Source organism: Sinocyclocheilus rhinocerous, unplaced genomic scaffold (assembly GCF_001515625.1).
Source record: "Sinocyclocheilus rhinocerous isolate Xijiao unplaced genomic scaffold, SAMN03320098_v1.1 scaffold853, whole genome shotgun sequence".
NCBI classification, from domain to species: Eukaryota; Metazoa; Chordata; class Actinopteri; order Cypriniformes; family Cyprinidae; genus Sinocyclocheilus; species Sinocyclocheilus rhinocerous.
In genome coordinates, this window is record NW_015627738.1 from 1,275,813 (window position 1) to 1,296,019 (window position 20,207).

At 36.9% G+C, this 20,207-nt stretch overlaps 3 protein-coding genes across 4 annotated transcripts in view; all 3 read left to right on the plus strand.

Annotated features, from left to right (window-relative positions):
• The window catches only part of shprh (SNF2 histone linker PHD RING helicase), a 23,208-nt gene extending 18,396 nt beyond the window's left edge, over positions 1 to 4,812 (plus strand). Inside the window, exons 24-30 of the mRNA XM_016545982.1 lie at positions 1,259 to 1,330; positions 1,424 to 1,612; positions 1,749 to 1,841; positions 1,929 to 2,015; positions 2,592 to 2,770; positions 3,393 to 3,473; positions 3,797 to 4,812. Coding sequence (XP_016401468.1) covers positions 1,259 to 1,330; positions 1,424 to 1,612; positions 1,749 to 1,841; positions 1,929 to 2,015; positions 2,592 to 2,770; positions 3,393 to 3,473; positions 3,797 to 3,893 — 798 coding nt within the window. The 3' untranslated portion in view covers positions 3,894 to 4,812. The remainder of the gene's footprint in view (positions 1 to 1,258; positions 1,331 to 1,423; positions 1,613 to 1,748; positions 1,842 to 1,928; positions 2,016 to 2,591; positions 2,771 to 3,392; positions 3,474 to 3,796) is intronic.
• LOC107734133 (pancreatic secretory granule membrane major glycoprotein GP2-like) lies at positions 3,894 to 10,832 on the plus strand. Its single transcript, XM_016545996.1, has 8 exons — positions 3,894 to 3,921; positions 5,354 to 5,646; positions 6,556 to 6,716; positions 7,021 to 7,156; positions 8,593 to 8,687; positions 9,134 to 9,299; positions 10,362 to 10,476; positions 10,562 to 10,832. Exons 1-8 carry the CDS (start codon positions 3,894 to 3,896, stop codon positions 10,732 to 10,734), a joined length of 1,167 nt encoding a protein of 388 aa, XP_016401482.1. The 3' UTR covers positions 10,735 to 10,832.
• A 170-nt stretch (positions 10,833 to 11,002) lies between these two features.
• LOC107733695 (F-box only protein 30-like) lies at positions 11,003 to 18,801 on the plus strand. 2 transcript variants are annotated; one of them, XM_016545434.1, is made up of 3 exons: positions 11,003 to 11,079; positions 14,570 to 16,639; positions 16,737 to 18,801. In XM_016545434.1, exons 1-3 carry the CDS (start codon positions 11,062 to 11,064, stop codon positions 16,938 to 16,940), a joined length of 2,292 nt encoding a protein of 763 aa, XP_016400920.1. In that variant the 5' UTR covers positions 11,003 to 11,061; the 3' UTR covers positions 16,941 to 18,801. The 2 variants fall into 2 exon arrangements, with proteins under 2 accessions (XP_016400920.1, XP_016400929.1); XM_016545443.1 differs by lacking the exon at positions 11,003 to 11,079 and adding an exon at positions 11,771 to 11,931.
• Positions 18,802 to 20,207: the final 1,406 nt, after the last annotated feature.

The window sequence follows — 20,207 nt, forward strand, 5'->3', positions numbered from 1 at the left end:
GCAGTTCATCAGTCCAAAAGAAGTGAAATAAAGCACATCCATCCATAATAAAAAGTGCCTCACACAGCTCCGGGGGGTGAACAAAGGCCTCCTGTAGCGAATCGATGCGTTTTTGTAAGAAAAATAACCATATTCAAAACGTAATAATCAATTTAATTTAGCTTGCGCTCACTGTTGTACACGGAAGCAGCTCCGGACGGATGACGTAGGATGTCGGCGTTGCGCATGCGCTGCTCAGAAGTGACGAATGCGGAAGCCCAGGGGAGAGATCAAAACAAAACAATGGTCATGAATTAGAAGAACAAAACGAGGATTTGTAAAGAAGAATGTCGGAGGATTTCGATATAAGCCAAGAGGAGACTGGAGTGTTTATTTTAATACAGAATTTATTATTTCTCAGAAATCTCCATTTCAGCAGCACTTACACCTAACTTTTCATGTTTATTCCTATCTATATTCCTATCTATGTGTCATTTGCCCGATTTATATAACACTTCATCTGTTTGTGTCTGTAGATTTCAATTATGATACGTATCTTTAAAGGCCATTTTCTCAAAAAGAGTTTTTTTTCTCCTCCACTAAGTCAGAAATCACCAGGTTTTTAAAGGATTTTAAAGAGTTAGTTGTTATTTGCCTTCTTTATATAACATTTTATTCCTAAAAACATGGTGAAAATGTATTTTGTTCCGGATGTTGACAGTATTTTCTGATTTATGGAGTGATAAAAAGAACAGAATAAAAATAATTTTAAACTTGGATTTATCATATGTTCAGATTTCTGTTCTGGAAATGCATAAAAGTTAGTGCACATTTAATTACATAATGCATCATTTGCATATTTAAACATAATATTTCAGAAAACTTGTAATATAAAACAATTGTCTTAATGTACTGTGATTAATCAACCTGTGATAGTATGGTCATATCAGTTCAATTTTTTACCCTATTCACCAGTAGTTTCTCACCTTAAGGATATAGTACACATACCTCTGTTATGGCTGAACTGCTTTCATGTGAAATGAGTAACAACAATAGTTTAGCTTCCACAAGTGTTCTGGGTGGATTGAAAATGTTGTGAATGTGAGCATGTCGACTTAGTAGATGAAACTCTCAAAAAAGCAAGAAAAATCCTATTTTGCATGATATGTCGCCTATAAGACACTGTTTACTTGTGGTAATAATTTTAAATGATTTTAGGATGTGTAGATGAATGAAACTGTCAGATTTAATGTAGTAATTCATGTATTGATCATTTCAGTCTCAGGATAAGTCCACTGGAGGATTGAATCCGGAACCATGTCCCATCTGCGCTCGACCGCTGGGTCAGGAGGTAAAATCAAAGCAAAAATGAATCTGTCAAGTGTATATATGCAAGTATATACTCTATACTCTGAACATGACTTGTATGTGTTTTTATTGTCAGTGGGCCGTACTGACCTGTGGACACTGTTTCTGTAACGAGTGCATCGCTATCATCGTGGAGCAGTACAGCGTCGGCAATCGACGGAGAGCCATAAAGTGTGCCATATGCCGTCAAACCACTTCACATTCAGAGATCTCGTATGTGTTCACCACTCAGAGCGCCCACCAGGGGCAGGACATCCCTGTGAAGGTCAGAGACAATTCTTGCTTTATCTAGGCGTTTAATATGTATTTTACAGTGTAAGTAAACTGTATTGCGACTATGTGACATTTTCAGTCAGGTCAGATATGATTTGTAGAATATCTGTAATCTCTTTCCCCTGTAGGGTAGCCACTCCACGAAGGTCGAGGCTGTGGTTCGAGTCTTAAAGAAAATCCAGATGACCGACCCGGGAGCCAAGTCTCTTGTGTTCTCCACGGTAACGCTCTCATTAAATGAGTTGCTACATCAAACACCAGACTACAGCTCTTAACCTCTGACCTTACATTTACGCCTCGTCTCTCAGTGGCAGGGCGTCCTGGACATCATTGCGAAAGCCCTTTTCGACAACAACATGGAGTTTGCACAGATCAACGGAATTCACAAATTTCAGGTTTGTGTTGAATATGAGGAAACTGTTTTCTCCCTTTCTTTTCTGTAATTGCTTAAATATGTTATTATAAAATGAGTAGATCCAGCACCAAAATGAGTGATGTGAGGGATTACCCAAAGTGTTTTTTAAAAATATGTTTATATTTAATATTAAATGAATTTAATAAATTATTTATTTATAAATGAGACCCAGAACTCTAGAAATTAATGAATATTTTTTGAAAATGTTTTTAAAATATATATTTATATTTAATAATACAATTAATTATTTTATTTTACATGGGGCAAAACTTGTTTATTTGTATATAAATGAGACAAAATTCTAGAACTTGAACTGATTTTTAAGCTGTTTTTTTTTTTTTAAATGTTCTTTTAGTTAATTAAACTCTGGAATTTAAATGAATAAATTTTGAAACTGAAACTATTCAACCAGTTGAACAGAGTTAATAGTTGACGACAAGAATCTCAAAATTGCCAAATTTTGTTAATCGGGCAGCTTGGTTATACCTAGTTATCACTACACTTCTTTAACCATTAAGCACAAATGTGAAATTATGATTATTGCATTCATTTTTAGGAGAACCTGAGTGCTTTCAAATACGAGGAGAGCATCAACATCTTGCTGCTGCCATTGCACACAGGCTCAAATGGGCTAAACATCATCGAAGCGACGCATGTGCTGCTGGTGGAGCCCATTCTAAACCCTGCCCACGAGCTGCAGGCCATAGGAAGAGTGCACCGGATTGGCCAGACCAAGTAGGCATCAACCCAATCATATAACATTCAACACAACACATGCTGCTGACATGAGTTTGATTCTGACTGCAGCTTTTCTCTCATATCAGTTAAAATGGCACAAATTCCAAAAAAGGTTTTTGGAATATTTAAAGGATTAGTTCACCAAAAAATGTGCTCACCCTCAGGCCACCCAAGATGTAGAGTTTGTTTCTTCATCTAAATATATTTGGAGAAATGTAGCATTGCATTACTTGCTCACCATTGGATCCTCTGCGGTGAATGGGTGCCGTCAGAATGAGAGTCCAAACAGCTGATAAAAACATCACAATAATCCACAAGTAATCCACACCACTCCAGTCCAGCAATTAATGTTTCATGAAGCAAAAAAGCTGTGTAAAGAAACAAATCCATCATTAAGGCATTTTAACTTTAAACCGTTGATTCTGGCAGTATTTCAATCTGATTTCAACCTCTTATTTGAGTCTTCTGGCTCAGTTTTGCCATGTTGTAACAGCCACACCAGTTCATTTAAACCGTTGATTCTGGCCACAATACAAGTCTATAATCCATAATAACACTTCCTCCAAGGAAAAAGAGATGTTATTAGTAAATTATTAAATTATTCTTATTATTTCTACAGACCCACATTCGTTCATCGGTTTCTGATCAAGTCCACAATTGAAGAGCGGATGCAAGCAATGCTTAAAACAGCAGAAAAGAGGTAAGAGTCTGACACATAAGGAGGGTATTTAAAATAAATAGTCTTTGAAATCAGAATCAAACTATTGTGGTTTTTAGTCCATGTTTATCCCTCTAGAACTAGTTTACTCCAAAAAGTTTTTTTTTTTCTAAATATGTCCCACCCCAATTTCCTGGTTTAAAAGGAAACTCATCAACACAGGATAAAAAAAATGTGTTTGTCAAGCAATTTAATGGGATCTTTAAATACATATAATTTTACACTCTGGCCTTCTGTAGATTGTTTTTGCTTTGTTTACTGAAAATGACCTTGACTGATCTGTCTCAAACCAACATCACCTTCAGTCATAGTTCCACGTCTATGAAGCATTCGGAGGCCTCCGTGTTTACAGTGGCAGACCTGGCCGAGCTGTTCACAGAGGACAGCGAGTCTCTTGAGTAAATGTCTCTCCAGACCTGCCAGTCCAAAGGCCAGTAATGTGAACACTACACTAACACCAGCCAGGAGACGAGCCGTCCTCTGCTCTCCAGCTCTCCTATATGTTTGCTTTGCACATTCCCCTTTCTATATGGTCTGTCCCATGGTGTAATTTATTCATGATATTCAATGTGAAAAAGCAACTGATTTGATGAACCGTTTCAGTCCTGTATCTCCGTTTGTTTTCTAGATTTATAGTGGGTGTAATTTTTATTAATGCCATGTTGTGCATAAACAAATGATTTTTAATATGATTTTAATGAACCGGATTGAAATTATAATGCTGTACAGTGCATTGGTTTTGACATTAGCACTCGTGTATTTGTGATTGATTGAACAAACCTTTTATAAGAACCCACAGTAATCACAGTTTGTCAGTCTGTGCTGTAAAGTCGATTAAAAAAACACATGTGACATTTTATTGGAATTGTGCTCTTGTCCTGGTTTATTTTTTAATTTAAATGCATTTTATGATGTTCAGGAAGGAAATTGCTTGATTTTACAGCACTGATCCTTGTTGGAGCATCTTCCGTTCAGACGCTCCTTTCAGTGGATTGTCTGTGCAAAGTTGTAGCAGACAATTTTGAACATTTATCTGGTGCTATTTGCAAAACAAAAGACTTGTGATTCAGTTTCCGTAAAACCCATCTAATAAAGAGCACTTGTAAAAAGTAAAACCAGAAAGTAAAAGGAAAGAGACTTTCTTTGTCCTAGAATGGACAAGGGCAGACGGAGCAACTGAACTCTTTCTGTCAAGCTGTACGAAAATGCAAAATATCTTTCATGTCCGGTTGTGAAAACCCAAATACAGTATTGTACATTTTCTCAAACTTAAAATTGTCTCAAATGGAAAAAAAAACAATGATTTGTCAACAGAGGAATTAACCAGAAATAAATGTTCTGTTTACAAGAAGAGATGCATTTTGTTGTATATTTCCTTTGAATTTTGTGTAGTTAGCAATGTAAACATTTTCTTTTTCAGGAAAATGCTTAGCAGACTAATCATTTTATTTTATATATCCCCTGAAAATGCATTGATTGCAATGCCATCGTTTCACATTTTGGCATCTAACATTTGAAAATCTCCCTCACAAGGTTGAAAGACTGTCCTCTCTCTCTGTCCAAACAGTCTTAAAGACATCAACTCCATGGCTAAGGTGTCAGTGAACTGCCCTTGACTCAGTGTGACGGGATTTCTTTTCAAACAAGTCGTTGGGGTTCCCGAAACAGTAAAGCGTTTGCCATGCCCTATAAAACCCCATACAGACAAAAGAGTGAGATAAAACAAAACACCTCCCCTGTACCTCCATTCCCTTTGCATGACAAACAAACTCCTTGTCGACCAACGCACTGAGACGTACAGTGCGCAGTCTGCTAAGTGGGTTGTCAGTAGAATTTTTTTTCTGCTTTTGCCTGAAATCTAGTTGGTCGGTGTAACCTTGGACTCCCCCCAACTTGTGCTATTCATGTGTGGAATCTCACTGTTGGTGTGGACATCATTCAAGCTGGTATTCCAAAGCAACTGGAGGTTCCCACTTCATTAGAGCTGTGTTTCGGAGGGCTGGAGAGAGCGCAAGCACTACGTCTGTCTCTGACAGCTAGTCGAGGTGATAACCGAGAAGATTTGGTGGAAAGGGCCGAAGACGGAACTAAATTTCAGGAGAGAAGAAGCCAGAAAGGCTTTAAGGATGACACCTGCTACACTGGCACTGACATGGTCTTTGCTCTCAATATGGACAGTAACTTCTGCTGTGCAGATTGAAGAAGAAGGTAAGTCTGATTAAACACATGCAACCCAAACTATTTCTTGTAAAGCCAGCAAAAGGTTAACGCAGCTTAGAGAGGAGACGAATTCCCTCCTTCTCCCCCTTTCGGAGTTTTACAAGCTTTTTTCATACTTGCTGGTTAAAAGTAGGCTGTCTTTGGATTAGAAAAATAAAATCCTTGGCTGTTGAAATCAGCTGCTTTTGAGAATGCGATCAAGAGTGGCAGTTTTCTGTCCCTTGTACTTGCAGGATTGATTTAAACTGAAAAATGTGAGGCAAATGGCACTAACATTTGGTGACCGTGTCGAGAAGATGCTTGTTCACTGAATCAGGAGGTGTGTTTGTAGTGGTCGGGGAAATAAAAGAGCTATAAAGTTTGTTTTACCGGATGTGGTAGGGGACAATTTAGTCCCTTCAATAGCACGTTGTTTCCTCACGTTGACCTTTAACTTTTTACGTTTTATTGGCCCGTGAATGTCACTCAGACATTATTAAACTCAATAATTATTATGCAAATTGAAGTTAGACGAGACAAAATATCTCAAAAGACTTTCAATGTAAACTGGAAAAGGAACATTGATCAAGATAAATTATGAATTTTAGCTAGCCTAGCCTGTACGTTTACAACCATTTGAAGGTTATTTGATGTCTGAAGGTTATTTATCTCATATATAGTTTGAATACTTGGACAGTTTGAAGAAAATTTTGAAGTTTGAAGCTTAATTAAACTCTGATATACTCATTACTATATGCATTGGTATGGATGGATGGATGGATGGATGGATGGATAGATAGATAGATAGATTTACTCAATCATTAAAAGTATTTTATTTTTAATTTCTGTTTCATGTTTTCCCCAGGCATCAGATGATACTCATATCATGTTCACCAACACGATCCGCAACAATGAAACCGATATCATCACCAGAAGTTACATCAATATCACATTTGGGTGTCGATACCCCATAAACTACATGGTTCAGCAGCAAAACGGGGAGAATCTGATCAGAGTGGATGTGAGGTGAGCTTCTGCAAGTCATGACATCACCATTTAATTAAGTCTGCAAGTCCTTTAGGTTCAAAGCTCAGTCTCTGGGACTGCAGCACTCCATATGTAGTAATGGTTTTAATTATCACTATTTTTCCAAGCTTAAAAAAGGCCGAGCCCTTCGTCACTAATTGTTTGTTTGTATGTAAACACAATACAGGAAGCTAATGATAACAAAAGACTGCCCTGGGGTCCAACTCCAAGAGTTTCATTCAATATTCATTGAGCGAACCTTTCAGCCTCTTCAATGAGCCTTTTAACATTCTCTGCCCCGCAGGACAATCACTCTGAACACAGAGGATGGAAATTTCTCGGTCTCCATGCTGCTGTATAAAGACGAAGAGTTTCAGGATAAATGGACCACTGTTCCTTCTCTCACACTTGAGGACAACATCTATGTCAAAGTTTACATGGTGTGTGTCTCGCTGAATAGATGACATTACTCACTACAAGCTACTGGGGGCTTTCATGAAAGCTGCCATGTGTTTTCTTTATGCGGCAGTTAAGAACTGTTTGGCTCTTTGTTTTCAGATGAATAGAACATCTATCTATCTATCTATCTATCTGTATATCTATCTATCTATCTCTATCTATCTATCTTTTGTTCGTTCTTCGTTCGATGGTTCTATCTATCTATCTATCTGTCTGTCTATCTACCTGTATGTCTATCTGTATATCTATCTATCTATCTATCTATCTATATTTTGTTTACAAGCTACTGGGGGCTTTCATGAAAGCTGCCGTGTGTTTTCTTTATGCGGCAGTTAAGAACTGTTTGGCTCTTTGTTTTCAGATGAATAGAACATCTATCTATCTATCTCTATCTATATTTTGTTCGTTCTTCGTTCGATGGTTCTATCTATCTATCTATCTATCTGTCTGTCTATCTACCTGTTTGTCTATCTGTATATCTATCTATCTATCTATCTATCTATATTTTGTTTGTTCTTCTTTTGATGGTTCTATCTATCTATCTATCTATCTACGTTTTGTTTGTTTTTCATTCGATGGTTCTATCTATCTATCTATCTATCTATCTACCTGTATGTCTATCTGTATATCTATCTATCTATCTATCTATATTTTGTTCGTTCTTCTTTCGATGGTTCTATCTATCTATCTATCTATCTATATTTTGTTCGTTCTTCGTTCGATGGTTCTATCTATCTATCTATCTGTCTGTCTATCTATATTTTGTTAGTTCTTCTTTCGATGGTTCTATCTATCTATGTTTTGTTCGTTTTTCATTCGATGGTTCTGTCTATCTATCTATCATCTATCTATCTGTATGTCTATCTGTATATCTATCTATCTATCTCTATCTATCTATCTATCTATATTTTGTTCGTTCTTCGTTCGATCCATCTATCTGTCTGTCTGTCTGTCTGTCTGTCTTTTATTCATTCTTCTTTCGATGGTTCTATCTATCTATCTATCTATCTATATTTTGTTTGTTCTTCGTTCGATCTATCTATCCATCTGTCTGTCTGTCTATATATTAAGTATATTTCTAATAATTCTTAGAAAAACTGTTTGTACTAGAATACTAGAAAATACTATTTTTTACTAATATTTCTTTCTACTCAAATCGACTAAATAGATATAGGAAAGATTTCATGTACACAAATCCAAAAAATTACTTTGAATCAAAAATTAAACATGCCAGTCAAAATTCTGTCATTATAAATTGATTGATCCTATAACTTGTGGACAGAATATGTACCAATAATGTACCATCTTTTTACTTGTAAGATGCTGGCACATATTTTGTATATCTGCATATGAGCAATAATTATTTTGTAATGGAGTCACTACTTTAAATGTGCTAATGAAGCTTTTTATCCTGCAGATTCCAGCAAATCTGTTTCTGAGAGTGGAGAGGTGTTGGGCCACACCAACCAATGACCCTTACAGCAACATTCAGTACACCTTAATCAGGAACAGGTCTGGGACATGAGCTTTTGCCTTTCAAGAATTTCATTTTAGTGATTTAAAAGCTAATTTTGTTTATTAACTCTTTTTTATTGTCTTCTGTGTAAATGCCCTCCTTCACAGCTTCATTATTCCTTTGCTCAGGTTTTAAATGTTCATTGAATCATAATTATCACCAGAGGTGTGAAAGGGTGTTGTTGAGACATGCCGTTGAAACCGTTGCTAAAGGAGCTGATGACAAAACAAAGTATGCAGCTACAGTCATGTGACGACTGTCAGCGGCCGTATGCATTGCAGTTTAACAGCTGTGCTTGTCCTTGACTACCCAAAGAGATTCTCCACCAGGAGAAAGCTATGAAGCATGCAGTTTCTGTGAACAATAGGGAAAACAGATCCAACTTAAATATCAATCCCTTGAGTACAAATATCACACTGACTAACATTTCTCTTCACATCAGCTGTCCAGTGTTGTGGAACGACGAGACACTAGCTGTGATGAAGAATGGTCAAGGACCAGAAGCTCTGTTCAGGATACAAATGTTCAAGTTTGTTGGCAGCTCCTACACGGATGTTTTCCTGCATTGCAACGTCCAGATCTGTCATAACACAGGAGTGTGCCAGCCTGTGAGTTCCCATCAACACATATATACTGTCCAAAGAAAGAAGTCACCATGCATTGATTTGATTAAAAACACAGTAAAAACAGTAATATTGTGAAATATTATTACAATTTAAAATAACTGTTTTCTATGTTAATATATACCAAAATGTAATTTATTCCTTTGATGCAAAGCTGAATTTTCAGCATCATTACTCCAGTCTTCAGTGTCACATGATCCTTCAGAAATCATTCTAGTATTCTGATGTGCTGCTTAAGAAACATTCTTATTATTATCAATGTTGAAAACAGTCGTGCTGCTTAATATTTTTGTGGAAACAGTTATACGTTTTTTAGAACTCTTTGATGAATAGAAAGTTCAGAAGAACCGGTTTTATTTGAAATAGTATTTTTGTATCTATGTAAAAAATCTTTACTGTCAATTTTGATCAATTTAGTGCATCCTTGCTGGATAGAAGTATTAGTCTTACTGACCTCAGACTTTTTAATGGTAGTGTACCTATCCCAACACCCATCTGTCAGGGTCTAAAATTGGACAAAAACACCATAAAAGTAGTCTATATGACTTGCATATGCAAGTCTTCCAAAGTCCTAAAAGGACTCTTTGATGAATAGAAAGTTCAGAAGAACAGGTTTTATTTGAAATAGTATTTTTGTATCTATGTAAAAATCTTTACTGTCAATTTTGATCAATTTAGTGCATCCTTGCTGGATAGAAGTATTAGTCTTACTGACCTCAGACTTTTTAATGGTAGTGTACCTATCCAACACCCATCTGTCAGGGTCTAAAATTGGACAAAAACACCATAAAAGTAGTCTATATGACTTGCATATGCAAGTCTTCCAAAGTCCTAAAAGTCTTTAATCCTGCACTTTTTTAAAAAATTGCCAATTTGAATCATCAACCATCCTTTTATATTCCACAGACAAGAAACATACCAATTTTGAACAATATGTGGGTAAATAAATAATGTAGATTTTCTAGTTTTGATGAATTTTTCCTTTAAAAATATAGTTGAGAAACATTGTTTGCATCATAGTAACTTTAAACCCTTGGTGCATCACAGAACTGCTCTGCTGAAGATGCATCAGTACGGACACGTAGGGATGTTGCATCGTCTCACACAGTCTCATATGGACCAATCAGAAGACACAAAACTAACATGGAGAATACTAATCTGAGTAAGTCTTGTAAACTCTCGTGTCTTCATCAGAGTCACCATACTCGCCAATGTGCTCAAACCTATTTGAACATCTCCTCTTCCAGGTTCAGATTTGCCCCCTGTGGAAACCTTTGTGTTGGGTGGTCTGCTGGTCATCCTGATTGTCATCACAGGAGTTTTTGGGAAACTCTGGCTGCAGAGCAGAAACTCGTATCCGACCCAAGAGGCCCAGCTCACTCTCTCCAACATCCACCATATCTCAGAAGTGGCCAGCTAACTTGGGTTCTCATATACACACAGTGTTGTGCGAATTGCGTTCAGTTTGAAAGTTTTGTCTGCTAACCTGTAGTGCATTTTTTAGTAGTTGTTCTTTTTGTCTTTTATTGTGAAATAAATAAAAAAGCTTTTTGAATTCCTAAAAGCTTACTTCATATACTGTTCAAAATGAAATTTTGAGACACTTTGTGGATGAGAATCATCAGTTAAACATGATTATAGTTAATGTGATGATCTCCACCTGTGGCTCATCTGCTAGAACACCTGTGTGAACTTTAGGAGAACTAAACATCACCATCCGCTGATTCACAAAAGACATTGTGCAAAAATGACGACGAACAGTAAAGTCAGTGAAAATCTGTAGTCTAGATCTTGGTTTAATATTTTGTTATTTATGCATTTTAAAGTGTGACTTAAGTTTACAAATACATTTTTCATGGTCACTTTACAACATTGTTTTATCTGACCACAATTCTTGCTTAAAAAATGAAGGGTAAAGTAGATATTTGTATAATAATTCATTACCATTGGTAGGCTAACCATCTTCATTAGTTATGTAATGATTTCAATAAAGTAAACAATAGTATTTGATATGACCAATAGTACCCTAAACACATTTAATACCATCGATTTGCATGAATGAATAACTAGGGCAAGATTTAAATGTCTCCCCAACATTTAACAATATCAACACTCATAAAGAGGATTAATGAAAAGAATGTGTTTTTTCCAAATGTACTGAAACAAATCTACTGATATCAACAGGTTACCATGAAGATTAGTGTAAGTGTAAAGTAAATATTTCAAATAAGTATGAAAACCATTGTGACTATGAGAATATAGCTTTAGAAAAAATGTAGGCTACATCTGATTCAGAACTGTACAACAGGAAAAAATAAAATGACAAATTGGTAATGGTGTAATATACCGTGGTACGTTAAATGGTACTCCAAAATACTAATCAGTATTGTATTATGGTACGTGTGTGTGTATGTGTGTGTGTGCGCGAGCGCTTAGTCTCCGCCCATCTATGGGCCTCAGTTCAGTTCAGTGTATCAGTAGAGAGACAGATTTCAACAGAAACACAGACAGCAGTGAAAACAACATCACTGTCATTATACTCGATTAAATATTAATATTTTTTCATTAAATAAACACTATCCTCATTAAACTACTGAAGACTCGTTACTGATCAACGGTAAGTCACTTTCATGTTTGTTTACTTTGAGTAACGTTAGTTTTCTCACCGGCTCCGACCTAATAGACCCGGTCTTTGTTAATATCGCAAAATATTTTTTTTTTTCCTCTTACTAATATGATAAATGTTCATCAGTATACAACGTTTATTCATTTCTTATGTGTGTAGTTTTCATTTAATCTTGCATTTCGCGGCTAACCAGCTAATGCTAAAGGCTTTGTGTTTGTCAGTTTAACGAATTAAAACCTTTACCTGTCATAATGTAAACATAAAGATGTTTGAGGATGGTTCGTTGGAGTTAAATCGTTGATTATTGATCTATATGGGTTAATAGTACTGTCAGGTTCATGTTGTCAGTCGTTTTACTCTTAAGAAGAACAACAAAAGCTGCTTCAGTTTCATGAGTTTGACTGGATTGAGTTCAGTGCAGAGCAAGAGCATGTCATATTTGGGAAACATTTCACGTTTAGTGTCAGATCATATGTAGGATTGTGTCATGCTTGGGATTATTAGGATCATCGTGTGTAGGACCATGGTTATGTCATGTTTAGGATGATGCATCATATGTCATATTTGGTGTCATGTCATGTTTATGAAAATTAGGATCCACAGGTTATAGGCCCTTGATTACTAAGAGATAATTAACTCAGTTGTCAGCTATCAATTATGGCATATAAGCAATTGTCATTAATGAAAATAATAAAAATATTTAAAAATAATAATAATACAATTAATAATAATGAGATTTAACTATTTAATGATCTGTTTTTTAATATGTATTGAGCTTATTCTGTAACTGACATATACCTTAAGCTAAATAGTGTAGGCTGGCTTGAATAATAAAATTCTGAATATTTTATATAACATTCAGGTTTTAAAAACATTTCAGTAACACTTTACAATAAGGTTCCATTAGTAAAAGGACATTAACTAACATGAACAAACCATGAACAATACATTTATTACAGTATTTATTCATCTTTGTTAATGAAAATACAGTCGTTCATTGTTAGTTCATGTTAATTCACAGTGCATTAACTAATGTTAACAAGCAAAAAAAAAATTTTTTGTAATAATGCATAAGTAAATGTTGAAGTTAACATTAGCTAAGAATAATAAATGCTGTAGATGTATTGTTCATGCTTAGCTCATGTTAACTAATAAATGCTGTAGAAGTATTGTTCATGCTTAGCTCATGTTAACTAAAGTAGTTAACTAATGTTAAATAATGAACCTTATTGTAAAGTGTTACCAATATTTCTTTTTTTTCTCCACTTTGGTTGTGATAGTCCTTTTTCATTCTCTTGTTTCAAGGAATGCATCCCATTTGGAAAATTAAATTAAGATTCAAATGTATTATTATGCAGCAGTTATACATTTTTGTCATATTTTCCTGAATTTTATACAGTAAAGTGGTTCATTTAAGCATTACTCTTGTTGTTGTTTGTTGTTGTTGTTGTTGTTGTTTGTTGTTGTTGTTGTTGGAGGAAAACTGTAGGAAGACATTAGCTCATTATGAATCATCACCGTACCTGTTGTTAAAAAAGTTTGTCAATGTGCTCTCTACTTGGCAATTACTTAGCAATTTTTGTTTTTTGATTGCTATATGTGTAAAATTAACCTATAATAATAATTCCAATTGGATTGCATTTTATTTTGTGATTTGCTGGACTGATAAGCTGACTTTTCTGTTCCAATAAAAGCACAAAATAAAATGCAACCAAATAAGCCTCTGTTTCTGATACACATTTACAGATTATCAGTTTGAATTATGATTTTGTTTCTTAAACATGTCTAATAATAAACAAAAAATGGTTTATAATTGTCAGTTGTGCAAGCTTTGAACCATAAGTTATTGCACAAAAATGTAGCCTACCTCTGTACAGCCACAAATTTGAGCCCCTCTAAGATGAATCCTGAAGTCATGTTATGTTTGGGGTCATACTGACATGTTGTAAGCATGCTGTCTGTTGTAAGTCCTTATGAGTGATTGCTTGTGCAACTGTATGCCATATTGCACATGAGCACTAGATACCAAACACCTAAGTATTTAGAAAACATCCTCGGATGTGTTTTGCTGTTTCAAAAGAAGCCATCACAAGACGTCTCAGACTAACATGCCGGCATTGTACACAAATGTTTCGCAATGTTTATGCCCAGCTGGTGTTGCGAGGACTATGTTGAAAGTCATCTTGGTAATTCAAACTTACACCACATCATGACAGACCCCCAGTCTAACTGCTCATGTCCAGCCAAGCCCTGTCATGCTGGAGAGAGAGAAGCTTCTTGAATGACATTGCAAGATCCTTATGGAAGTGTTTCTTTTGAGTGGAAGCCATGACTGATTCCTGTAACATACCGTTCAGAAACAAGGGGTCATGTTCCTTCTAAGTCCTCGAAGAACCAGCGTGACCGTGCAACTTTAGGACAGTTGTGAAATGGCAGTGCAATGGTTTAGTAATTTGGTAAACATACTGCGAGAGGGCAACGGGGTCTGATTTACACTTATCCCTTTTAAGAGACGGGGAGACTTTCCACAAGAATGGCGTACATAGATTTTAAGCCGTGTGGTGTTGTACACAAAGTGTGTGTCCAAAATAAAATCAGGTCTAACGATCTGTTTTCTTTTCTTCCACAGTGTTTGCATAGCGTCTTTCAGTTAAGCGACTCACTAATATTTGCAATGGAGGAGCTTCATATCCATTGCCTGAAATGTGTCAACCGCCGATGTATGATAAGACCTGAACCTAATGTTTCCTGTGACCTCATGGGTTGCCCTCTTGTGTGTGGAGCAGTTTTCCACTCATGCAAACTGAATGAACATCGCTTGCTGTGTCCATACGAAAGAGTGCCGTGTCTGAACTGTGGATTCGGATGTCCGTTCAACCTTGCCAGAGTCAAAATGGCACAGCACCTTGAAACGTGCCCAGCCAGCGTTGTGTGTTGCACTATGGAATGGAATCGATGGCCAGTGAGTTACGCAGATCGCAAGTCCTACGATAACTTGAGTAAGGAGGTTTGTGACGTGGAGCAGCTCGACATGGCTTTGGCCCTCCAGGATCAGCGGATGTTGCTGGAGTCGCTTAAAGTGGCGACCACTGTGACAAAAGCTCTAGAAGAGCAAAATCAGGACAGTTCCAGCCACCAGGAGTCGAACCCTGAAAATGAATTCATTGAAACGGATGAGGAACCGTATGGTGGACCTTACACAACTTCATTGGAAAACCGTAGAAGCTTTGCCGTCACTTTGGACGTCCTCCGGAGTGCAAAAAATATTGACTTCATTGTGGAGAATACCAATGGTGAGGAACAGAATGGAGGTTGCAGCGGTGTCAGGAATGGCGATGGGGAGTTTAGCAATGACACAACAAAGGAAAGTGACACTGATTCTGATTCTGATCTGGGAGCGGTAGGTGGTGCTGATTGTCCTTTTCCAGTAGACCCTGAAGATGAAAGAGATGATTGGTTGGAGAACAGTGGATGCGGTGAATCTTCTGAAGAAGAAGGCGAAACGAATGGTGGGATAGAACTCAATGAACTTCTTAATGAAGGGGACGGTGACAGCCAGGTCAGACTTGAAAGGGTCAATGGCTCTTCAAATGCAAGGCAGGTTTTACCTGATCATTCCATACCTGTTCTAGCACAGGAGCCTGAAATGGCCCACTTGCCTCAGCTACCTCTTCCTTTGCCCATCCCTGTGCCTAACCTGATGCACAACAATGTTCTGCACCATTTGCCTTTCAGAATTGAGGACCGATGGCTGGAGCGCAAGTTGGAAAATCTCCAGGCACTCAGGGGAATGAACTTGTTTACAATCAAAGGGCGAAGGACTCTTTTTTCCGACCCCTATTTATTCAAAGCTAAGATGGAGGACAAGGCGGTGGACACGTCAGACCTTGAGGTGGCAGATGATCTGATGGGTCTTCATGGCATTGACCTCATCACCGCTGCCTTGCTCTTTTGTTTGGGAGACTCACCAGGAGGTAGGGGCATCTCAGACTGCCGCTTTGTAGACGGTTATCGCATTGACTTTGGTACGCAGACCTTCTCCCTCCCTTCTGCAATACTGGCAACCAGCACCATGGTTGGTGACATCGCCTCAGCTTCTGCCTGTGACCACGCCAGTCCGCAACTCTCCAACCCCAGTCCATTTCACACCCTCAGATTAGACCTCGTTCTGGAGTGTGTGGCACGCTATCAGACCAAACAGCGCTCGATGTTCACCTTCGTATGCGGACAGCTGTTTCGCAGAGATGAGTTCTCCTCCCATTTTAAGAACGTCCATGGTGACATACATGCTGGCCTTAATGGTTGGATGGAGCAAAGGTGCCCGTTGGCGTACTATGGATGCACCTACTCGCAAAGAAGGTTCTGTCCTTCAGTACAAGGTTTCAGAGTCATCCATGACCGACACCTGGGCTCTTTTGGTGTGCAGCCTGGATTAGCAGCTTGTCCCAATGAGCCTCTATCTAGAACTGACACCTGTCAATTCAGGTCCCACTGTGATCACCTTAGTGACCTGCCCTTTGAGTTACTCCAGTACATTGCGAGCTTCTTGGATGGCTTTAGCTTGTGCCAACTATCCATTGTGTCTCACACTATGAGGGATGTGTGTGCCAGTCTTCTTCAGTCCCGTGGCTTGGTGGTCCTGCTCTGGGAGAAGACAAAGCAAGTTGATGGAACCTCGTCTTGGCAGATACAAGACAAGGTAATCAGAGAGTATTCACCTTGTTGTTATGTCTTGAAACACCAAGCATAAAAAAGTGATTTTTCACAATCTAAGTTGCTGATGTTTTTCGTTTTAGGTATGGCGGTTCAGTACGGCGTTTGACACTGTGAATGAGTGGAAGTTTGCCAACATTTCCAGCATGGCCGACCACCTCAAGATGTGCACGTTTAACACCATAACACGGAGAGAAGAGGCTGTCCCACTTCCATGTATGAGTTTTACAAGAGAACTTACAAAAGAGGGACGCTCTCTACGTTCAGTGCTTAAACCGGTGATATAGACAGTAGTCAAAATGCAGAAGAGGATTTCATTTTAGAATACAAAATGCCTTATGTGTTTAGGTGAACCATGGGATTTGTTTGGCAATGGATTCATTAAAATAAGAGCCTAAACTTGATAAACCACTTTTGGAAGAGATGTTTTTATAATAAACAATATCTACCTGCTGTATTGATGATGGTTGTGCTGTCTTGCATTTTTGATACAATATATTGTTTTGTTTTTGTTTTTTTTACAAATGCGTTGCTTTTGTTGAACTATGTAGCTTCAAACCAGAAACACTGAATTTTTAAAATGGTGATGACCAAACGGAAAACCATTGTCTGCATTTTTGTAATGCAGGAATACACAATCCAAGGGTTTCTATCATGTAGATCAGTGGTTCTCAACTGGTTTTACTTTTGGACCCAAATTTACATTGTACATGAAATGGTGACGTAAGGGTCATGTTTTCTTTTTACCTTGCATAGTTTTCCTCCTTGAGAATCTGTATCAAGCAAACTGTCCATTTTGGCATTTCATATAATAGATGAGTTTGCTCCAAAATACATTAGCGTTTGATTAGATGTAGAGCAAAAGATACATGAATTGTTTTCTCTTTATAAGTCCATTTATTTTACTATCCTACCTATGCATGACTATATGGTTAGTTGCATTTGATTATTTGAATTTGTATTTAGCATTGTTTTGTTTTTTTTGCCTGCTGTCACAGAACAGACCAGCAAACCACCATTTGAGAACCACTGATGTAGACTTTAACCTCCTGATTTCTCTCTCATTCAAAAGTCTATAAATGACAGTCTTATACATTTTTCCCTTTTTATCAGTCTGTCAGAACGAACACATAACAGTTCATTCTCCGAGAAGCATTTATGGTATCCAGTTTTAGCTGTATACAACACATAGTACTTGATACTGTCACACACAACTCTTCCAGTGGTCATCCTCTGTGTCTTTTGAAAAGTAAACGGATTCATGTAAATGTACTTTATCTAAGTTGATGGCATGTGTTGTATTACAATCTTCCTGATGCTGAGTCACTGCACAAAACCTGCAGGACAGGTACAAGACTGCAGTTGTAGCCTGTTTTTTGGTGGCATACAGTGCATGTGCAGATGTACTTCTCTGTCTCTCAGGGGTTTAACATCAAGCATATGCCATTATAGACAGTTTATCTGTTAGAAACTTGATGTGAGCTTGTGATTCTCTTCCACTTTTATTTGTTGATGGTTTAAAAGTTAAGTTTACAGTATGTTTTCAGGTGTGCAGTTAGTGTTTCAGTTTGCTAACAGTCTGAAATGTTGCAATATTTTCAATCTTGTTTAAGGAATTAGCTGTGTGATATGTTTTACTGTATGTGCTTTCTGCAATTTTTGTTGTGTGATGACAATAGAGCAATATTCTGAAACGTTTGAGTTTCCGAATAATCTAATTCTAGCATCTTTGAGAACTGAAGTCATAAAACGCTTATTTTTAAAGACTTTATCAGAGTTAACATCAGTCGAAGTGCAACATGTTAATGTCTTTGAGGGTTTTTTTTGTTGTTGTTGTTGCCGAAGGAACAAAATGCATTCATTTATTGCATCAACAGTCTGGGATCTTTTTATATTGTTCTATTTAAATATATTTACTCTAAGTTTTCCAGACATATATATCATTGTATGAGGGAACTCAGGTATTTAAAGAAGAACTGTGGAAAGTTTAGGTCGGAATTTGTACTATTTTTTTCCTTTTTTTTTTTTTGGAAAGTAAGTGTACAGTTAATTTACCCTCCAAACCAACACTTTTTTTTGTAATACAGTTTTCATATTTGCGGTTTTATATGACCTCATAGTTCTCAAACCCCTTTTTCTACTGTAAATAATCAAAATGTTTGTCCATCTCTAGGTTAACCTAAACAGTTGTTTCACATTAGTAGTTGTATCATCATTTGCATTTTTTAAATAATATTTTAATTTAATAAAGTGTGAGAAATCCAGGTTGCCTGTGTGCCATTTTATCAGGCTCCAGATATGCAGCGAACCAAGTGTCAAAGATGTAAAATAAAGTTAAGCAAAGCTGGCAGAGAAATTAATTTGCCAGTGTGAAATCAATCATGTAATGGGTGGATGGTAGTTTTTTAAGCATTTAAATATTAAAAGTATACTAATAAGTAGTGGATCCACATTTATCACTTAAGTGCATGATGTGGCGCTGATTTTACAGATATTTTAAAATAGCGTCACTCTATTTTTATGTTTGTAAAGTGCTTTTCCACCAGACGGTGCTGCTGTATTCAGAATCAGAACATGCTAATCAAAAACCACAGGTCTTTTACACTGTACATTTCCTGAGAGAAATTTGTTAATGAAACAATGAAGTTTCTTTCTAAGGACAATATTTAATGTTCATTAAAGTTGGATCTGGCTTTTGATCCTCCCTCTCCTCTTCTTTTTTGAAAACTAAAATATGATCACCCTATCTCCGTATAATTTCGCATGTGGGCCGAAACATACACATAGACGTGAAAAACCATGATAAATGTCCTGAATGGATCCAGGGCTGAACTGTGGTCAGGTGGGCTCATCTGCTTCAGTAACCTTCATGGAAATGGACTTTCACAGCAGAGTTAAGGGTTTAGACAGACAAATAATACACCCAGAACTATCACCACATTTCTTAAGCTAAACAAAGAAGCATAGCTTTCTGATGCTATAATGTTCTTTAATAAATGATGCATGTCTTCGTAATAATCTTTACAGAGACAATGGATATATACTTAAACCTTAAGGAGGGGTGTTTTTAGCAACAAATCTATTGTCTGCTCTGCATTGTAATTAGTATTATGTAATACCGTAATTACCAATTACATAATGAATGAAGGGTTCCTTAAACCATTACCTCATTAAACAGGCATTAGAGAAAAGTTTCCATCATCTCCTAAAACAAACGAGAACATTTAATGTAATCTTTAGATGTGTGGGCGGCTTTCATAGCATCCTGGTTAGAGAAAATAGAAACTTTTCAGTTTGCAACATTGTGACTGGAAAAAAAAAAAAAAAAAACGGAAAGTAGCTGAGACAATAATCAGACAGGAGATTAAAAATAGCATCCTGTTCAAAACATCCTTAATTAATCATGCATTATTAATATTCAGTTGAGTTTGAGACTGATTATGAGTAATCTTTTAATTAAATGATGCCTAAACAAGAATTCATTATCAAAATTTGTCTCAAAATACAGCAGGAACTTCTGAGACAAAAATATATATTTATTACAATGCAGCTTT

Excerpts from the sequence above, each read along its gene's own strand:
- LOC107733695 (XM_016545434.1), top strand. Across the intron at positions 16,640-16,736 it reads CTTGGCAGATACAAGACAAG|GTATGGCGGTTCAGTACGGC; the intron begins GTAATCAGAGAG and ends TTTTCGTTTTAG.
- LOC107734133 (XM_016545996.1), top strand. The coding sequence starts at position 3,894 with ATGTCTCTCCAGACCTGCCAGTCCAAAG. Across the intron at positions 3,922-5,353 it reads CCAGACCTGCCAGTCCAAAG|TTGGTCGGTGTAACCTTGGA; the intron begins GCCAGTAATGTG and ends CCTGAAATCTAG. Across the intron at positions 8,688-9,133 it reads TACACCTTAATCAGGAACAG|CTGTCCAGTGTTGTGGAACG; the intron begins GTCTGGGACATG and ends TCTTCACATCAG.